Source organism: Podarcis vaucheri (assembly GCF_965113315.1).
Source record: "Podarcis vaucheri genome assembly, chromosome: 5".
Taxonomy (NCBI): Eukaryota; Metazoa; Chordata; class Lepidosauria; order Squamata; family Lacertidae; genus Podarcis; species Podarcis vaucheri.
Window position 1 is genome coordinate 84,065,991 of NC_138763.1, and position 18,361 is coordinate 84,084,351.

Genomic DNA, 18,361 nt, shown 5'->3' on the forward strand with positions numbered 1-18,361 from the left:
CCACGCTGGGCAAGATTCCTGCTCTGCGGGGGTGGGGGGCTAGATGATCATCAGGGTCCCTTCCAACTGTACGATTCTACGATTCCCCCTCTTGTCTCGCTTGTCACTGTGCTGAATTGTGGCACAATGGGTCAGTACTTTCGGCGGGATTCCTGCACTGCAGGCGGGGTTGGACTAGATGACCCTTGGGGACCTCTTCCAACTCTCCAATTGTGCGAATTGCCGCCAGCAGTTTGCCACAAAGCCTCGCACTCGCGGTTGCCCGAGATACGCGAGAGGAGAAAAGCAGCAGGCAGCAGCGCGGAGCCCGCGGCAGTGAGTCCCGCGTGTCCCTCCTAATCCAACCCTCTTCCTGCCCGCGCCTGCGCTGAGCGTCACAACAGGGCCCTCTCTGTGACGCGGGCGGCGTATGCAAATACGGCGCCGTCGCCACGCCCCTCCGGAGCGCTTGCTTGGGGCTGCTCGCAAGAGGCGGCGGGAACAGATCCGATCGCCGAAGAGATGAGGAGGGTGGCGGGCTCGATGGACTCCCAGGCCGAGCACCGCGCCGATTACTTCCGACGCTCCAACCTGTTCGTAATGGTGGCGATCTTGGTCGGCCTGATCTACTACGGGGTGAGAGCGCAGCCTCCCTGGAGGCTCCCGGGGCACCTGGTGCTCCAAAAGGCACGGGGGGGGGACGCGTGCGGGGATCATAGTCATAGCTGCCAACTTTTCCCTTTTCTCGCGAGGAATCCTATTCGGAATAAGGGAATTTCCCTTTTAAAAAGGGAAACGTTGACAGCTAGGATCATAGTCCAACCCGGAACATTTTGCCCGACGAGACTCGAACGCGCGACCTGGAGGTTAAAGTCTTCGTCCTCCACGGGCTGAGCTCTGTCTCTCTTGCCGTGGGAGCCAGAGATGGGAAGGCTTGGAGGGGATCCCTATGTACCGTACTTAGCTTTGAAGATGTTAGGGATGAGCCCGCCCAAATCAAGCGTGGTTTTTTTTTAAAGTCATATTTATTTCATGGGGAGAATTTACAGTATTCAGAAGGGCGCCCCATTGAGTTCAGTGGGCATTACTCCACTGCAACTGGGCACAGGGTAGGTGTTTAAACTCTTCCACTGAAATGAATGGGTTGGGGAAAAACAAAACAAACCCCAGAATCTTGAGTTATTTTCTGCTGCTCTGAAATAGAGGCCATTTTTCTTGTTTCTGCTTCTCCCCCCCCCCCCACTCAAAGGTTTTTGGGAGCGGAATCCCTGATTGGAGTCCAGTATAAATATGTTTTCCGCCGTAGTGCACTTTTAGTGTATTTCATGAAGACAGCCGGCTTTAATGCATAGCACACACTGTACTGGTGAGGTTTATTCTGGAAGTACATTATATGATAATTGTGATTTATTTTTTTAGGGGGCTCTAAACCGATATCTCATCAGTTGTGGGCTTTCTTCCTTAAGTCCAGTGTTTCAGGGTCCTTCACACCCTGCATTGTAAAATGCAAGGGTCAGCTACTTTTTCAGCTGTGGGCCGGTCCACCATCCCTCAGACCATGTGGTGGGCTGGACTATATTTTTTTTGGAGGGGGGAATGAACAAATTCCTATTCCCCACAAATAACCCAGAGATGCATGTTAAATAAAAGCACACATTCTACTCAGGTAAAAGCACCAGGCAGGCCCCACAAATAACCCAGAGATGTATTTTAAATAAAAGGACACATTCTACTCATGTAAAAACACACTGAATCCTGGACCGTCTGTGGGTCAGATTGAGAAGGCGATTGGGCTGGATCTGGCCCACGGGCCTTCGGTTGCCTACCCCTGGTCAAATGGCTGCTAATTTCTGGATTGTGCCACATTGTATTGATGTCCCCGAAATTCATATATTATGTATGGATAAAGGTAAAGGTAAAGGTACCCCTGCCCGTACGGGCCAGTCTTGACAGACTCTAGGGTTGTGCGCCCATCTCACTCAAGAGGCCGGGGGCCGGCGCTGTCCGGAGACACTTCCGGGTCACGTGGCCAGCGTGACATCGCTGCTCTGGTGAGCCAGAGCCGCACACGGAAACGCCGTTTACCTTCCCGCTAGTAAGCGGTACCTATTTATCTACTTGCACCCGAGGGTGCTTTCGAACTGCTAGGTTGGCAGGCGCTGGGACCGAACGACGGGAGCGCACCCCGCCGCGGGGATTCGAACCGCCGACCTTTCGATCGGCAAGTCCTAGGCGCTGAGGCTTTTACCCACAGCGCCACCCGCTGTGGGATACTGGGGGATAAACACAGAAGTTGTGAATTCTGATGTTGCAGGATGATGGGTTATGTTGACACGTATATACAGTGGTACCTCGGGTTACATATGCTTCAGGTTAAATACGTCTCAGGTTACAGACTCCGCTAACCCAGAAATATTACCTTGGGTTAAGAACTTTGCTTCAGGATGAGAACAGAAATTGTGCTCCGGTGGTGCAGCAGCAGCAGGAGGCCCCATTAGCTATAGTGGTGCTTCAGGTTAAGAATGGACCTCCGGAACAAATTAAGTACGTAACCAGAGGTACCACTCTATGCCGCATAGGAATTTGGAATATTAAGTGGTATAGCTGAAGTAAATAAAACAATACCTCCTGTATGCTTACTTAAATGTGTATCTCTTTCTCCCCTCCCCCTCCGCACACCTCAGTGGGCAGTCTTTTCACCCTCAACAATCCCCTATGACCGTCTGGGACCATTAGGCACCTTCACTAAATATTTGGTGGAAAACCATAAAACTCTTCTCGATATCGGGTAAGCTGAATTCTCATCTTCTACCTGTTTACATTCCTTCTGCTCACCCAACAGTGGGGACTTTGGGGGTGGGTGGGAGGGTGAGTAATATAATATGCAGCCAAATGTATGTTTCTCCTTGCATTTTGTGAGGGACAAGTGAAATGTAAGAGCAAGCTACAGTCAAGCAATGTATTTGAGATTATAGAGTCATAGAACTGTAGAGTTTCTAACAATGGACCCAGGGCCTCATTCTTTTCTCTTCCTTCCTTTTAAATTGTAAAAACCAGTCTGACACACATGTGAAGCGTGGATCGGGACAGGCTGTCTAGCCTTTGTTCCTCTTCCTCTGGTAGTTTTCCAGCCCATAATTATCTCCCCTGAGCACTTTTGTCACCTGGGTTAAAGCATAGCTGTCAACTTACAGATTTGAAAATAAGGGACCAGCAGCCTCGAAAATAAGGGATCAGCAGCCCAAATAAGGGATTTTGGCTTAGCTTATACAGAAATCCCACACTCATGGAGCCATGCTGCTTTGGCTGCGACTGACTGTGTTTACAGGGGGTTGGACTAGATGATCCTAAGGGTCTACAACTCCCACCAAAGAAGAGTGGCAGACAAAACTGATGAACGACGTCGAGATGGCAAAGCTTACAGGCAGAATTAGAAACCAGAAAGAGGACCTCTTTAATAAAGAATGGGGAAAGTTTATGATTTATTTGAAAAGCTGTTGTAAAGAGTTACATACATCTGTAAGATTGACAGAAAACTTGTAGTAAAAATTTGAACTATGGATGGACAAATGATTTATAAAAATAGAGTTATGAAAGGGATGCAGAGGGGGAAATCACTGCACTGGTTGGAGGGTATGCTAAGCAGCACGTTGGGGCTGCCGTCGTCCTGGGGCGAGGAGTTCCATCAGCCCTTCCCTGCCTGAAAGGGAGGGAGGGAGACTCTCGCCCATGCCGCCCGTGAGCCCGGCATGAAGCAGTTGCGGCGCGGCGGCTGAAGTGCCGCCCTTCTGTGTCCCTCCCCATCCCCTCCTCTTCCTCCTCCCTCAGGCTGCCTCCTCAGCCGCAGCCACCGCTGCCGCCTCCGGCTTCCCCAGGCAGCGTGGCAGAAGTCTCGCAAGAGGGGCTGCCTGCCCGCCCGCCGCCACCCGTCTCCTCACAATGTGCCCCTGAGGGGGGAAAGGGAGAGACAAAGACACGGCAGCTCGTGTGCTCGCTCTCTCGAGGCGGAGGATCCCGAGCCACTGCTTCCCTCCCGAGCCGGCCGAGCATGAAACCCGGAAAATTTAAGGGACATCATCAATAAGGGACAGCAGCGGGACACAGCGCTGGGATAAGGGAGTTTCCCGCCAAATAAGGGACGGTTGACAGCTATGGGTTAAAGAGCAGCTCCATACATGCCTTACTCCACTCGGACTGTGTAGTGTTTCTGGTCCGGTTTAGGCTATGCATAACTTGTTATTAGAAATATGCCCATTAATGTAAAGGGCAGGGCAGAATGATTGCCTGCTTTTTGAAAACCCCATTCCTGCACCTGTTGTGTGTTTCTCTTGCACAAGCCATGCTTACCGAAATGAACAGGCATTGCACAAAGCATATTTGCATTGCTTCAGTGAACTCCTGTCCATTTCACAAGGGCTTGCATGAGAAATAACAGGGTTGTGTCCCCTGTTAATTAGCTGGTGATTGGGAATGTGTTTGGCTTTCCCCCTGGGAATACCTAAATGTTTTGGGCTAACCCTTATCTTGCTTTAATTTACGCCAGTTACAAATGGTGTTATTTTCCTTCCTTTCAGATATTTAATTACCTGGTTAATCCACATCGGGGAAGCATTATATGCCCTCAAGCTATGCAAGTAAGCTATTTTTATTTTATTTTGGGTCTCTCTTCTACCTCCACCTCCCTCTGCCCTCTCCTAAACAGCAGATAGCACGGCAAAGCTGTGTCTGGGCTTGTGAGCTGGTTTCCTGGGTATGGATATGGGGAAATGCATGAGCACTCCCTCTCACAGCCTGAAGTGGTATGGAAATGACACACAGGTTTTAATAATCTTCACAACTTATCTGCAAGGATTGGGTCTAAAGTAAATTCTGTCAAGAACCGACTTCGGAGCTGTCGTTGAATTTGCTTTTTAAAAAGCAACCAGTGCTTTCCAACATTGAACCAATGAGGTGTGCTGTGTGCATTGGAACCCAACCTAGCTGTGGCAGGTGAACTTACCCTGATCCTTTTGTCAGGTTTCTTAAATAATAATAATAAAGGCGCTGGCACTAGTTTACAAAGCCTTATAAATCTGAGGACCAGGATACCTAAAAGGCTGTCTTGCACCTTATATATACAACTTATGGTTGCATTCTGCAGGAGAGGGCCTCTTGCAGATACCATCTCATCAGGAGATCTGCTCCGTATAATGCGGGAACTGGACCTTAAATTTTGGTGGAACCTATCCCTGAGAACTCTGTCTATTGTCTTTTAGGCACCTCTTAAAGACCTTCCTCTTCTAAGAATCCTTTTAATCAGACCAGCCTTTTAATTTTATCCTGGCCCTTATCTGCATTGTGTTTATATATGCCTTTATTGTTGATGATTTTGTATTGTTAATTGCTCTGGGATGTATAAATGAAGTAAGCAAAATAAAAGAACATAAAAGAAGCACAAGAAGGAGCCAGTGACTGTGTAAGTAGGCTGGTCTGTGTGAGTGCCAGTAGAAGAGTAACAATATGATGGTTCTAAATCCCAGATATATGCACTTGGATTCAAAACCCTGTTTGGAGGTTATCTGGAACTAGTGACTGCATTGCTGATATCTTTCCTTCACTGGTGTATCACATGCCACTCTGGAAAGTTCCCTGAAGGCTTCTGGTGAGGGAGCAGGGATGTGGATGACAGCCCAACTTCAGTTTCCGCCCATCCTCCAAGCAGCTGAGGGCAAAATAGACATCTATCTACTTAACTTGGATTTTAGGTAATTCATGCAGAAATGTCAGGCTTTATCTGTCTGTCTCTTCACTGCAGGATGAAAGGCATCACAGACCCTTCAACTCAGCGTTTGTGGTTGGTTCAAACATTTTTCTTTGGAATAGGATCTCTCTACTTTTTGTTGACCTACAACCCCCAGAAGAAAAGTTGGTGAAGGATTCAGCCAGAAGAGAAGGTTCCAACACATTCTAGCTTTGGGGTATATTTTTCAGCGAGAGGGATGGGTGTATTCCTAAACGTTTTTTGTGTGTTCAAAAGTGTGGCAATCTTCTCTTTCACTTGGAAAGAGAAATTTCTTTCAGACGTCTCCTCTGCAGGTTTTGCAGCTGTGGGCAAAGCGAGGAAACTACCTTGTGAAAATGGGGGATGGAGCCTTTCTTTTTAGATCAAGGAAATAAATCCAGTTCTTAATGGTCAGGACCAAAATGCCAACACTCACAAGATATCTGCATAGGACCAATTTAAAATAGGGGCGACAAACAGAGCAAGCACAGAGCAACCTATAGCCTCTACTTCTCAGGTCTAACAGTAGCCTTATTCATAAACTGAGCTGTATAGAAGTGTGGTGAGGCATCTTCCTTTGGGCCCAACTTGCACCTGTCTGTTGCTCCCCTGGTTTTGCCTGCATCCATGGCTGGATTGTCCTCTATAAGTGAATGTATGGATAGTCCCCTTCATTTATGAGCCTCTTTCTCCCCTCCCCCGCCACCCTTTTTACAGGTAAGGATTGCAGATTAAGCAGGTCTGTGAGCACTGAGCTCTACATGCAGCCACACTGTGTCCAGGGTGTAGCTGTGACTGGGAGGCAAGGTGGCATTTTCATTTGCACCATAGACCAAGAGGGCTAATGCTACTCCATTAGTACTTTTAGCTGTGCTTAATAATAATAATAATAATAATAATAATAATAATAATAATAACTATTAAAAATAATGTGCAACAGTACAGATTATCCTTGTTGGGCTTCCAGTTTTAGCAGGTGGCTTGGTTAACTTTTCTTCCCCTTTCTTGAGAAATAAACCCCTTCTATTTCTCACCCACCTTCCCACCCAGAGTTTAAAGGGGTTTATCTGCCGGTAGATGCGGTCAGCATTGCATCCTGAACATCTTGCAGTCTTTCTCCACAAACTCTGCCACCACCCCTCTGATTTATAATGGTCTACCAGCAGGTTTTGCTCTTATGTTTTCTTGGTGCTCTCTTAACAACCTTCATGCATTGCAAAGCACTTTAGTTAATAACCGTGGCACTAAACTCTTAGGCATGGCGCAAGCTTTTCTTGAAGTGCAAAAGGCTGTGAGAGAGAAAGCTGTGACCACATAAGAACTGCAGTCAAGACCAAGAAACCCCACTGGGGCAGTTTTATTTCTCAGAGATCCAACCTGCCTTTAAAAGGTAGTTTTATATTACATGCCTTAAATTCTTTAGGGGAGATGCCCCCCAAGAAATACATCAAAGCAGGCCTACTAGTTTCAATCTTGAGAGAAAGCTTTGAGTGGGTGTCTAATTCATAGATGTGTTGGCCAATGTGTTTAGTATCTGTTTAGTATGTACATGTTTAGTACCTACATGTTATGCAATGCCACCACCCAGATCTGAGAAAGGAAAATTACTGGTGCAGTTTTCCCCTGGCATGGCATTGCTTGGCAGGGTGAAGTGGTTTACAAGATTTTACCCTCTCTAGAGAGACTTTTCACTAGTATAAGCTCAGGGGCAGGATGAAGGTGAGAAGCAAAGGGCACCAGCACAGATCTTGAATAAACCCCTCCACCCCACCAACTTTTTAGCATTTTGTATTAGTGCAGTGCACTTTTACTGTAGTGCATGCCATTGTTATGTTGGTGCAGGAGACAGGTCCGCTGATTCTGTGCCTGAGCAAATATATAAAGGTTAGGACTCTCTGCCACATTAGACCATAGTTCTTGCCTTTGGTTTGGACTTTTAATTCTCTTGATGATTTCTGCTGAAATGCCCTATAATGTCTTTCAAACTCTGTGTCTCATTTGGATTTATTTTTAGGCAGCTCTTAAGAACACTGCTGCTCATTAAAGGTAGCTTTTGCTGTTCTTTATACTGTTAATACTTGAAGGGAAACATGGTGAGCTGTTTGACTGTTGCATTTTGTGATAAAAATGTGTCCTAAGACAGGGTGCTTAATTGGTATAATGCTGCATTTTGAGCTGATAATTTCCGAGAGCTGTCTCACTGCTGGCCTTGAATAAAGCTAATAATTCTTTCTAAAATATAATGCGTGCCCTGAAATTGTTACAAAGGGTGCTGTGGTGGTTTCACATCCTTAAAGCAGGGGTGCCAAAACACAAAGTATAGGGCCCTCTGAGCAGCGGCGTAGCGTGAGTTCTCAGCACCTGGGGCAACGCAAGTAATTTGCGCCCCCTAACCAGGGGCAAGGCAAGTAATTTGCGCCCCCCCTAACCCGCGAGTTGCCGCTGGCGCTGCCGCCCAAACGACGCCGCTTGCCCGGAGGAGGAGGGGGGCAGAGAGGCGAGGAAAATGCAACTGCCCAGCAGCTGCAGCAGCACCGGCGGAGGCGGGGCTGTGAAGAGGGGCTGCCTGGCGCGTCCTCCGCGGCGAGCGCTGAGAGCCGCGCCTTCAGCCCGGACGCGCGCACAGCTCAGCGGTTCCGCGAGACATGCGGCTCCGCTACAGCCTGCGCCCGAGGCTCTTCGGCGACTCCGGAGGCAGCGAGCGCGCCCCCCCCCCAGATGTTGCGCCCGGTGCGGCCGGCACCCCTGGCACCCCCCACGCTACGCCACTGCCTCTGAGGATTCCTAATGCAGCCTGGGTTTTCCCAACCACCTTCTAGGAAATTTTGAACAATAACCAGGCCTTAATAGGATGAAAGGGTTGACTCAACAATACCTGCTTTTGTGTGTCATCGTATCGGGTTCTTTCCTCAGTTCCCTTTGTTTGAAGCAGGAATGCTAAGGAGTTGGTGAGGAAATGCACTTGGGCAGGAACACCACCAGATAATTTGTACAAGTGTGCATTGCATTGTTCACACTACAGATGTGTTAAGAACAAATGGCATGCCAAAGCAGGTGCAACCATTTTGGATTACTCTCATTGTAGTGTATGACTTGAGGCAGAATGTAACCCTTGCCCATTTGCCAAATTGGGAATTAGACATCCTCATCCCTACCCTATAGAGTGGGTATAGACAGATCTGCCCTGATCTCTCAAGCAAATCTTTCCCTTCCCCTAAGACTGCATTGATTTTTGACTAGGAATGGGGGGGGGGAGCTGTTTGTGTGAGTGCATGTGTGACAGTGTAGGGTGGTCGCATCCACTTTTGTCCATACCCACCATTGGCATATTGCCCCCAGAGGGTTGGCAAAGGGTGATGTGACAAAACTTTGCATTGCCCTTGCTGGAGAATATGCAGGAATCTGTCTTTGCTTGCAACTGGCCTGAGAACATATTGTCCACATTGGAATGCCCAGACAGTTTATATATGGAGTTTCACAGTAGCCCTGTAAAGGACAATCTCTCAAGCCAACATTAAGTGTAAAAAAGAAAAGAAAGGGTTAACAACACACACAACAGGCATTAAAAATAGCAGTAAAGATGTTTGGAAACCAGACTAACGAAATATTTGAAAGTCCTCTGAAAAAATGTGGCTTGACTTGCTTGTGAAAAAGTGGGAGGGAAGAGGTCAATATAGATAAACTTCTGGGAACAGAATGTCATAGTCTCTCAGCACCAGCACAGGAAAGTTGTTGCCACCTTTTTCAGCTGCCTGCAGGAATTCATTTCATACATTTTGCAATATGCATATTAAAAGGTTTAATATTATATGCAGGATGATACTTGGGTAGATAGCAGGAACAGCGCAAGCCATTTTGTTAGCTGAGGCAAAGGACATGTTTCCGCATTTACCCATTATTTGCACGAAATCTGATTAGGCTGGTCACTGAACTTTCATGGAACTCCTCATCAGCTCCTGGCATGCCAGTTTCTTCCCCGAGATAATAGGCCGAAGGGACTCGCCTGTGGAGGTTTCCCCTCTCACTTTGCCCACTAGGAAAGAGATCTTGTCATTTCTCAATACTGTAGAAGACAAGGCATTGGCAGCTGTTCCCATCCACGTGCTCCTCTATCTTTCACCATGCCCCACCCCTGGGAACTGCTTGTCATGCCAGTTGAGGAGGCGGGTGACAGGAGAACTTCCTGCTGTACCTGTTCTAATTGGCACAAAATTTCCATGTAGATGTGGATACATATTAAGCCGAAAATTGAGGAGGCCAAGTGCACGTAGGACCTTTTCAGTCTCCTCCCTCCAACAGCAGATAGATTCAAATGCCATTCAGGAATGCCAGAGGATATCGTATTGTCTCGAATATAAGCCGCACCTTAAAAATTGGGGGGGGGGGCAAGAGAAAAAAAGAAATACCCGAATATAAACCGTTGTGTTCCTGGCTGCATACTGGGGGCGCTCTCTCCCTTTCCAGCCTTGGGGGAGAGGATGGGGGACTACGCATGTGGCGGGTGCTGCTTTGCCGTGTTCCTGGCGCTGTTTGCCCCACGCTCCTAGCTACATACCATAAGGTTGCGAATATGAGCCGCACTTTAACTTTTCACGGTCAGAATTTGGGAAAAAAGTGAGGCTTATATTGAGACCAATATGGTAATTTTAGACTTGCATTCCATGAGGTGTGAGGAACCGTAGGCAAATATAGGCTCCCCACCCATACACAGTGGTACCTCTGGTTACGAACTTAATTCGTTCTGGAGATCCATTCTTAACCCAAAACCGTTCTTAACCTGAGGCGTGCTTTCGCTAATGGGGCCTCCCGCTGCTGCTGCTGTGCAACTTCCACTCATATCCCGGGGCAAAGTTTGCTACCAGGAAACCTACTTCCAGGTTAGTGGAGCTCGTTACCCAAAGCGTTCATAAGGAGGATGGTACAAAACCCGAGGTTCCACTGCATTTATCAAAATCCTGGACTTCTTGGTTCTAGTCTGCTTGCATTAAGCCAGAGACAAGATTACGGGTGTTGCAGTGTGGTAATAAAGAATAATCAATGGAGATTAGGGCAGGAACATAATGTTACTGAAACACCCAGAAGATTTCCAATACAATTTAGTTGGTTAAATTGGTGGCTGGGGAGTGTTGCAGCTTTCTTTCCAATAAAGACATTTTGTCATTGTTTCCAGCCTTCTTCCTGTATTTCCCCACCTTTATTTTGATCACCAAGTATTGCACATAGACACTGTGTGCAGGAAGATTTCACATGCTCGAATCCTGTAACGTTACCATTCATTTTACAGCATTTAAAGGCATCTCATAACCATTTGAAAAACAATGGACTAATCCTTAACATTTGCATAGCGCTTTCAAGTGCTCAAATGAGCGTTATATTGTTGTAAACTTTAACAGCCCTGTAATGGAAATCAGTATTATTATCCCCCATGCTGCAGATGTGGGGGGTGCAGAAAGTGGATTGCCAAAGGTCACCCGGTGAATGCATGAGAGAGGCAACAGTCAAACCTGGGGCTTTCTGATTTTTAGCTTGCTCTCTTAGCTAGCATGCTACAGGTGTCGTTATAATGAAATACAACTAGTAACTGGAAGCAACTGCAGCAACAGCAACAACACCTAGCAGTGTGAGAAAAAAGTAAAAAATAAAATAAGTAGAGAGCTAAGTCTGAACTGGTAGACTGGAAGCACGACGGCCTTAATCTACAACCCTGATCACTATGATCATGTTCACAGAAAGGCCAGCAGGAGGAGCTCTCACTTAACAATGCCAACTAAGCAAAGTTCTAATCTTTTTTCAGTTGTTTGCATCAATGTTTGCCAACCTCAAAGTGAGAACTTCCCTCAGAAAGAAAGAAAGAAAGGTTATTGTGTTCTTCATAAAACAGCATTCCGTTTGGCTTCCCATATTCTCTCATCACAAGCCCCACTGACTCCCAAGTGATAAGGGTACATATACATAGAATTGTAGAGTTTGGAAGTCCAAACCCCTGCAGTTTCAGGAATCATTTGCCCAACGTGGGGCTCAAACCCACAGCCTCGAGTTTCAGAGCCTCATGCTCTACTGACTGAGCTATCCCAGCAGGCTTGTGCTGCTGGCCATCACCCTTCAATGGCTATAATTCAAACACCTGGGGAAATGTGCGTAGATACTGTGCACAATCAGGATTCCGACTGTAGCCTTTCAGGCCTTTCCCATGGGTAGGATGAGCATTGCTCCCGGGGAGGGAGGGAGAGAGGAGCCAAACACAGGATGGTTCAGAGAAACAGTTTTTTATCTCTGCTTCCCAGGCAGCAGAAAGGCACTTGCGTGGTCAACCACAGCAAGAAGCACTTTAAGAGTAGAAACAGGCAGCCTATATTCTCTTTAGGTCCCCCGTCCCCCCCGGAATCCAGCCTCATGAGCTTGTGCATGTAAGATTGCAGAAACAATCTCCATTCATGATGAATAGAAATTGTTTCTGTACTCCTGGTGCCATTCCCGGGGTCTGTGCGCCAGTGCGCCAGGATAGTTGCAACCTGGTAAGATAAGTTGGATGCACCACTGACAAGGCCATCTTTTACGCCTTCATGTACTGATAAGAGGAGAAGGCTTTGTTCATTCAGCTACTTTGTGTTATACAGCAAAAGCTAATGCATATTTTAAGTTTGCATCCTCAAAGAAAGAAATACAGCTCTAGCTAATGCATTTTAGCTGCCGAATCCTCAGAGAAAGAATTTGGGAAGTCTTGGGGCCTAGTTGGGGTGACTACACAGTTAGGTTTGGGTACCCTGTCCCTTCACTACAAGAGTCTGCGTTCAACATGTGGCCAAAGAGCAGGGCCAGAAATGCGTGCCACGTCGGGAAGATCCAGTCTTGTGGTCCCACTTCCCATTAATCAAATTGAGCTCCTTAGTTAATATAATGCTTAAAGTTGGTGGCGGCGGCATGCAAACATAAGAGTCCCAATGGATCAGACCAAAGGCTTATCTAGTCCTGCATACTGTCCCATCCATGCAAGAGCCCTTTCTCACGCATCAGCCTCACTGGAATACACCAGATGCTACTATTATAAGAGGAGGTGGAGAAGAAGTCTGTTCTGCAAGTGGAACCTGTTGCATGAAGTGCTGGATACACCCTGTATCAACGGCTTTTTGAAAGTCCATGTACACAATGCTGTGTCCCCTGTGATTATCCCCATACACATGCTTACTTACACTCTCAAAGACCTCTTAAAACGTGAGACAGGACTTACTTTACAGAAGCTTCTTCAGTGGATACTATCTGTGCCTAGTAATCTGGTCATTTTAATCTGCCATTAAGCCTCAGAATCTAATCTCTTGTTGAAACTGTTTGCCTCAGTCCCACAGAAAGTTCAGGCATAGGGATCCGCTTTGCATTTCCCACGGTAAAGACAGAAACAACTAATTCCTTTAGCTTCCCTGCAATCACATTTTCCTTCTTTAGCACACCTTTGATTTCCTTGGTGTTTAAAGGAGGGACCAACTTTAGCAATTAGAATAATTCGCAATTAAGATGCCTGTTTTTAAAAATAATTCATGGACTAAAGGTAAAGGTACCCCTGCCCGTACGGGCCAGTCTTGACAGACTCTGGGGTTGTGCGCCCATCTCACTCAAGAGGCCGGGGGCCAGCGCTGTCCGGAGACACTTCCGGGTCACGTGGCCAGCGTGACATCGCTGCTCTGGCGAGCCAGAGCCGCACACGGAAACGCCGTTTACCTTCCCGCTAGTAAGCGGTCCCTATTTATCTACTTGCACCCGAGGGTGCTTTCGAACTGCTAGGTTGGCAGGCGCTGGGACCGAACAACGGGAGCGCACCCCGCCGCGGGGATTCGAACCGCCGACCTTTCGATCGGCAAGCCCTAGGCGCTGAGGCTTTTACCCACAGCACCACCCGCGTCCCTCATTCATGGACTACTGGAGTCCAAATCTAATAGCTTGCCCATAGATTCTCTGGATGGTATTCATCAAGTCCCAATCAACCAGCCTCAGTTTTCCATCTGTAAAATGGAAATACTATTGACCTACAGGAGAGCAAGAAATAATGTAAACAATCGCAAGTGATACAGAAATGAATTATGAACTCAGTGGGTGCCATCTTTTATTACTTAACCTTCTAGGTTAAAGTATGAGGCCTCCCCAAAGTATCACGAACAATTGCTATGTGATTCAAGCTTCTATACCCCACCTCACTTTTTGTAACTATTTGGATTGAACAGGAGGAAAAATGGTTTGCAAAGATTATAGCTGTGACTTGTAGGTTGAATGGCTATTAATCAGCTGATCTGATTTACAGTCTTGGGCTGCTTCCAGACAGATGGTTCCTAGTGCTAATAAATCATAGCTCTTCCCCTGTAAGCTACAAGCATAACAGCAATTGACTTTCCACACAACCAGGGTATTGCACTTTTCCTGTATGCTTGTCCCACTTTGTTCCATCCACATCAGTGGTTATGACATAGCTGCTGTGGTTGGGGAATTCCCCATAGCAGCCATAAGAAGAAGAAAATTACCCCCATTGTTTTTTTTTATAAAAAAAGTTTATTTAGCGCAACACACTTATTCACTGAAGCATGGTTCCCATTACTAAATTCATGAAATGCCAATAATGGATTGGAAGTGTTCAATCGGGGAAAAACACTTTGCTTAAATTGTGATAATTAGAAAGGTTTTGATTCTCTTCTTTATTTATTTTTTTAAATTAGCATGATAACATGTAGTACTACAACATCCCTAAGAAGTTTTCACTAACATTTTAATCTGTGCAAAGTAGAGATCTACAGGCTGGTGGGGGGGGGGTGGGGAGCCAACAAAACAAAACCCAACTTTCAGGTAATTCAGGCTTGTAAACACTCACATGCCTAATCGCCTAAGGCAGGGATTGGCAGCCTAAGGCCCATGGGCCACAAGTGGTCCATGGGGGTCGTTTAACTGGCCCATGAGCCGTCCCCAAACTGAGCCACCTGCTTGGCAAGTCCCCGCGTGCTGCGCTGAACCAGTGCGGTGCCGGGGACTCCCTTTCGCGGCCCTGGAAATCGCATCTGCGCAGATGCAGACACCAGAAATGGCGTGTGCATGCGATCCGGCCCCCAGAGGGATCTCCGCTGAAGTGAACCGGCCCAAGCAAGGTAAACCTTGTTGACCCCTGGCCTAAGGTGAGCAAGTGTTGCCTCCAGGTATTGAGCCAGAGAAGATTTTGTAAACTGGGACATCCTGGACTCTTTCACCTCCCCTCTTTTGGATTGTCAGGGTGGTACAAATAACCAGCATAGAGTAGGCAGGCTTGTAAACATTTCTGTGGACTTGTAATTTTTTTTGGACTTATTGCAAGGCTGAAGTAATGTTTTCTGGCTTGGAAGATGTGGAATAAGCCAAGCAATGAGGAAGGAAGTATCATCATAAGGAGCAGGAATTGCCTACACAGAAGACGAGCTTGGAGAAGTCCCTTTCTGGAATTTACTTGCTGTATTTTACAGGAGTCTATACAACACTAGGGACCTCAACAGTTTCTCAGTTATATCATCCTGAAGGCAATTTGGGGGTGGTGTCATGTGGGGGGTGGGGGTGGGGAATACATAGCTAATACAAAGACTACAGTTGGAACTCTGCAGCTGCTATGAAGCACTTAAGTTAAAGATGTAAGTTATTCATCTTCATGATACAGGATAGGTGTTTCATTCTTATTTGAGAGAATACACAGAAGAGAAACCCTACTGCTCTTTCCTAACTTTTTCACTTTGCAGGATTTAAACATACCAGTGCTTTCACAATTGTATTTTTGATTGCAGTGCCATTTTAGACTGTAAACCCCTTGGGATAGTAGGAACCTGTCGATCCCGGTTCTTTGTAAAGCACCATATACAGTGTGATGGCTCTATAGAAATAAGCAACAATAACATCTTCAACTTTCCTGAAACTGAAACAAGGAAGATGATTGTGGAGCTTTTCAAAACTGGCTGGCTCATCACCGCTCCATCCATGTCATCATTGGGTAGCAGTCTAGCAGGGCGTTCCTTAACTGGGCAGTGTGGATTTTGTCTCTGGTCTCTACAATGCAGGTGACCTGCAAAACAACAGCAACAAACATCATTTAAACCAGTGGGATTATTCCCAGGTTTCTCATCCGCAGAAACTTTGCCACTATAAAATGGTTGGACTTTGGTTCGGTCCGCCATGTGTGAAGCACCCACATACAGTGATATCGCTCTAGGAAACCCTTTTCTCCCCAAATACCACATTCCACCATGAGCAGCATTCTAGGGGTCACACACCATTGCTGGGTGGTGCTGTAGGCAAACTGATGGAGGAACAGATGTGAATCTTTCCTTTGTGCAGCTGGTTACATTTCAACCATGCAAAAGTCAGAAGTGTCTGGATGGGCATGCGTGCACACAAACACACACCTCCACATAGGTGAGTGGGAGCCATTGCAGTTCCAAAGGACATTCCGTTCAGGCAAAAGCACAGGGCAGGGCTGGTGAGGAATGCTGCTTGAGGGAGGAGGCATGGCGCAGGAAGAGTTTGGAGGGTTGGATGGAAAGACGTGGGGGGCACATTTGGCCCCCAGGGCTGAGGCACCCTACCCCTGCCTTTGGCTATAACAACTGCTCCCCCAGGGTGCAACGTTCCTAGACAGAGCAGCTGGAAGATAACAGTTGTCTCCTGAAAGCGTCGTGAGTTACTGATTCTTCTGTAAATGCCCAAAGTCTTGCTTCTAAGGCTTGCTTTCATTTTCTCCAGTTCTCTCAGGAAACGTCAGATCAGGTATATGTTTGCTGTTATGAATAAATTCTTGACAGCACAGACAAGCAGGAGCCATCAAGTAGAAAGGAAGTTAGACTCTGTTCTTAAGGGCCAATTCCCATGACCAGAAATTGGGTTTTTATCTGTATGCCGCTGTTGCCAACCGATTGAAGGCGTGGTTGACGGTTTCTCTTTCAGCAAAAATACCAGGCAAGTCTGCAGGGACTGGTGTGATTGTTCTGTATTTTGCCCCACAGATGATCTTGGGACCATAGGAGATTGTTCAGTTCTAGGTCTGATTCCTGGCAAGTGCTGTATCTCTAATGAGTGGTGTCAATGCTCGGGGTTATTAGGAAGACACACTTTACGAGCTGGAAGTCATTCCTTTTGCTTCTCTGAGGTACACAAGGGCTCTGGTTCCTCATCTGCGACCAAAAAGCACTTTGTGTGTGCTCGAATGTGCTGAGTGTCTTCTAATTAACACAATACTTTTTTTGGGGGGGGGGGTCACACAGACTAGGGCTAAGTCTCAGCGAGCCCTGCTACATTTTACAGGAAACTTCATCCCTGCTTTAAGCCCTGCCGTGTGCCCAGAGGGCAGGTTTCCTTGGGGTTAAAATGGCCAACATATAGGAGGTGAAAGGACTTCACCTGTGTCAGAGGATATTTTTAAATTCAAAAGCCAGGCTGGCTGAATTTTTTCGTTGCTGGGGAAAAAAAGACATTTAAAAAACAGCTATCGCACACCTGCACTGAGGAATGTCAGGCTAAACAAAGGGGTGCAGATTAAGAGAGTTGCGGAACTGGCAAGCTCCCCTTATAAAAACAATAAATGAGGGCTGGGAAACAACTCGTGCGGAGCGCTTTGGGGCGCCCCGCCCAGCCATTTGGCAAGAAGCCACCGTCCACATGGAGCACATGTGTTTGCTGTTGCCTAAAAAAGTCCCCATCTGGCATCTGCAATATTCCGACTGCATGCAGCTTTCAAGGCATTCAAGACAACGATGTGACGCGTCTTGATGCACGCAGCTCACACATACATTCAAGTCATTCTGTTGAGAGCTCCATGTTGCAAGGCAAACAGGAGGCTGTCCACTCACAACTCCTCCCCTGCCTTCACCCATTTGTCCCATTTGTCTTCTAGCCTGGGGAGACCGGACAGGAGGGAATGCTGGAGAAATCAGCAGGCGAGGAAGACTCAACTCTCCCACTCCCATCCTCAGTGACTCTCCCCACAAATGCTGCTACTACACCTAGCAAATGTGTGTTTGGGAAAGGTGTTTCACCCAGGCAATGCAAAACCCCACTTTTTGTTACTCGGCTGAAGAAAGCAAGTGGCAAAGGATGCCTGGGCAAGAATTGAGGCCTGAAAGAATGCACCGCCCTCTCATGCAATGAAGTGGTACCCGCATTCTGCACCCAAGTAGTCAAGTCACCTCTGTTAATAAGCCAAGAGGGGCAGGTGTCAAGAGGGCAAGTGGCTGGGCGTATGGTCACCAGCACCTTGTGTACACCAGGTGACTGCATAAGCTGAAACTGATCCCACCACACATCCTTGGCACTGGATACTTCATCTGGAGCTGCGGAATCAAGGTCACTCCGAAGTTAGACTTAACCCTCCAAATGTGTCGCCGGTTGGTCACAGTGGGTCTCTGCATGCTTCAGAGGTTGCTTCCCCACTAGTTACTAGAGGATGCCAGGCAAGCTGCAAAATGAGCCTTCTTCGCAGCCCACATCGCCACATGGTAAGCATGATTATGTGCGCTAGACAGCATTCAGTTGGCTCTGGACTGTGTTTTGCACCATTGGGGCTCTAGACTTCGTGCAGCTTGCTTTATAGCCAGAAGCTCCCCAGGATATCAAGGAGCCACTCAAGCTCCACAG

At 47.2% G+C, this 18,361-nt stretch overlaps 2 protein-coding genes across 9 annotated transcripts in view; one reads left to right on the top strand and one right to left on the bottom strand.

Moving 5' to 3' along the window:
- The first annotated feature begins 438 nt into the window (after positions 1 to 438).
- On the top strand, positions 439 to 6,655 carry TMEM254 (transmembrane protein 254). The gene is made up of 4 exons (XM_082225159.1): positions 439 to 615; positions 2,664 to 2,767; positions 4,554 to 4,613; positions 5,774 to 6,655. Exons 1-4 carry the CDS (start codon positions 502 to 504, stop codon positions 5,889 to 5,891), a joined length of 396 nt encoding a protein of 131 aa, XP_082081285.1. The 5' UTR covers positions 439 to 501; the 3' UTR covers positions 5,892 to 6,655.
- Positions 6,656 to 13,656: 7,001 nt separating this feature from the next.
- The window catches only part of SRR (serine racemase), a 28,026-nt gene continuing 23,321 nt past the window's right edge, over positions 13,657 to 18,361 (bottom strand). For 7 of the 8 annotated variants that reach the window (XM_082224794.1, XM_082224797.1, XM_082224791.1 and 4 more), the window contains one exon: positions 13,660 to 15,797. In XM_082224794.1, coding sequence (XP_082080920.1) covers positions 15,699 to 15,797 — 99 coding nt within the window. In that variant the 3' untranslated portion in view covers positions 13,660 to 15,698. Of the gene's footprint in view, positions 15,798 to 18,361 lie in introns of all 8 variants that reach the window. The other variant, XM_082224795.1, reaches the window with a different exon arrangement.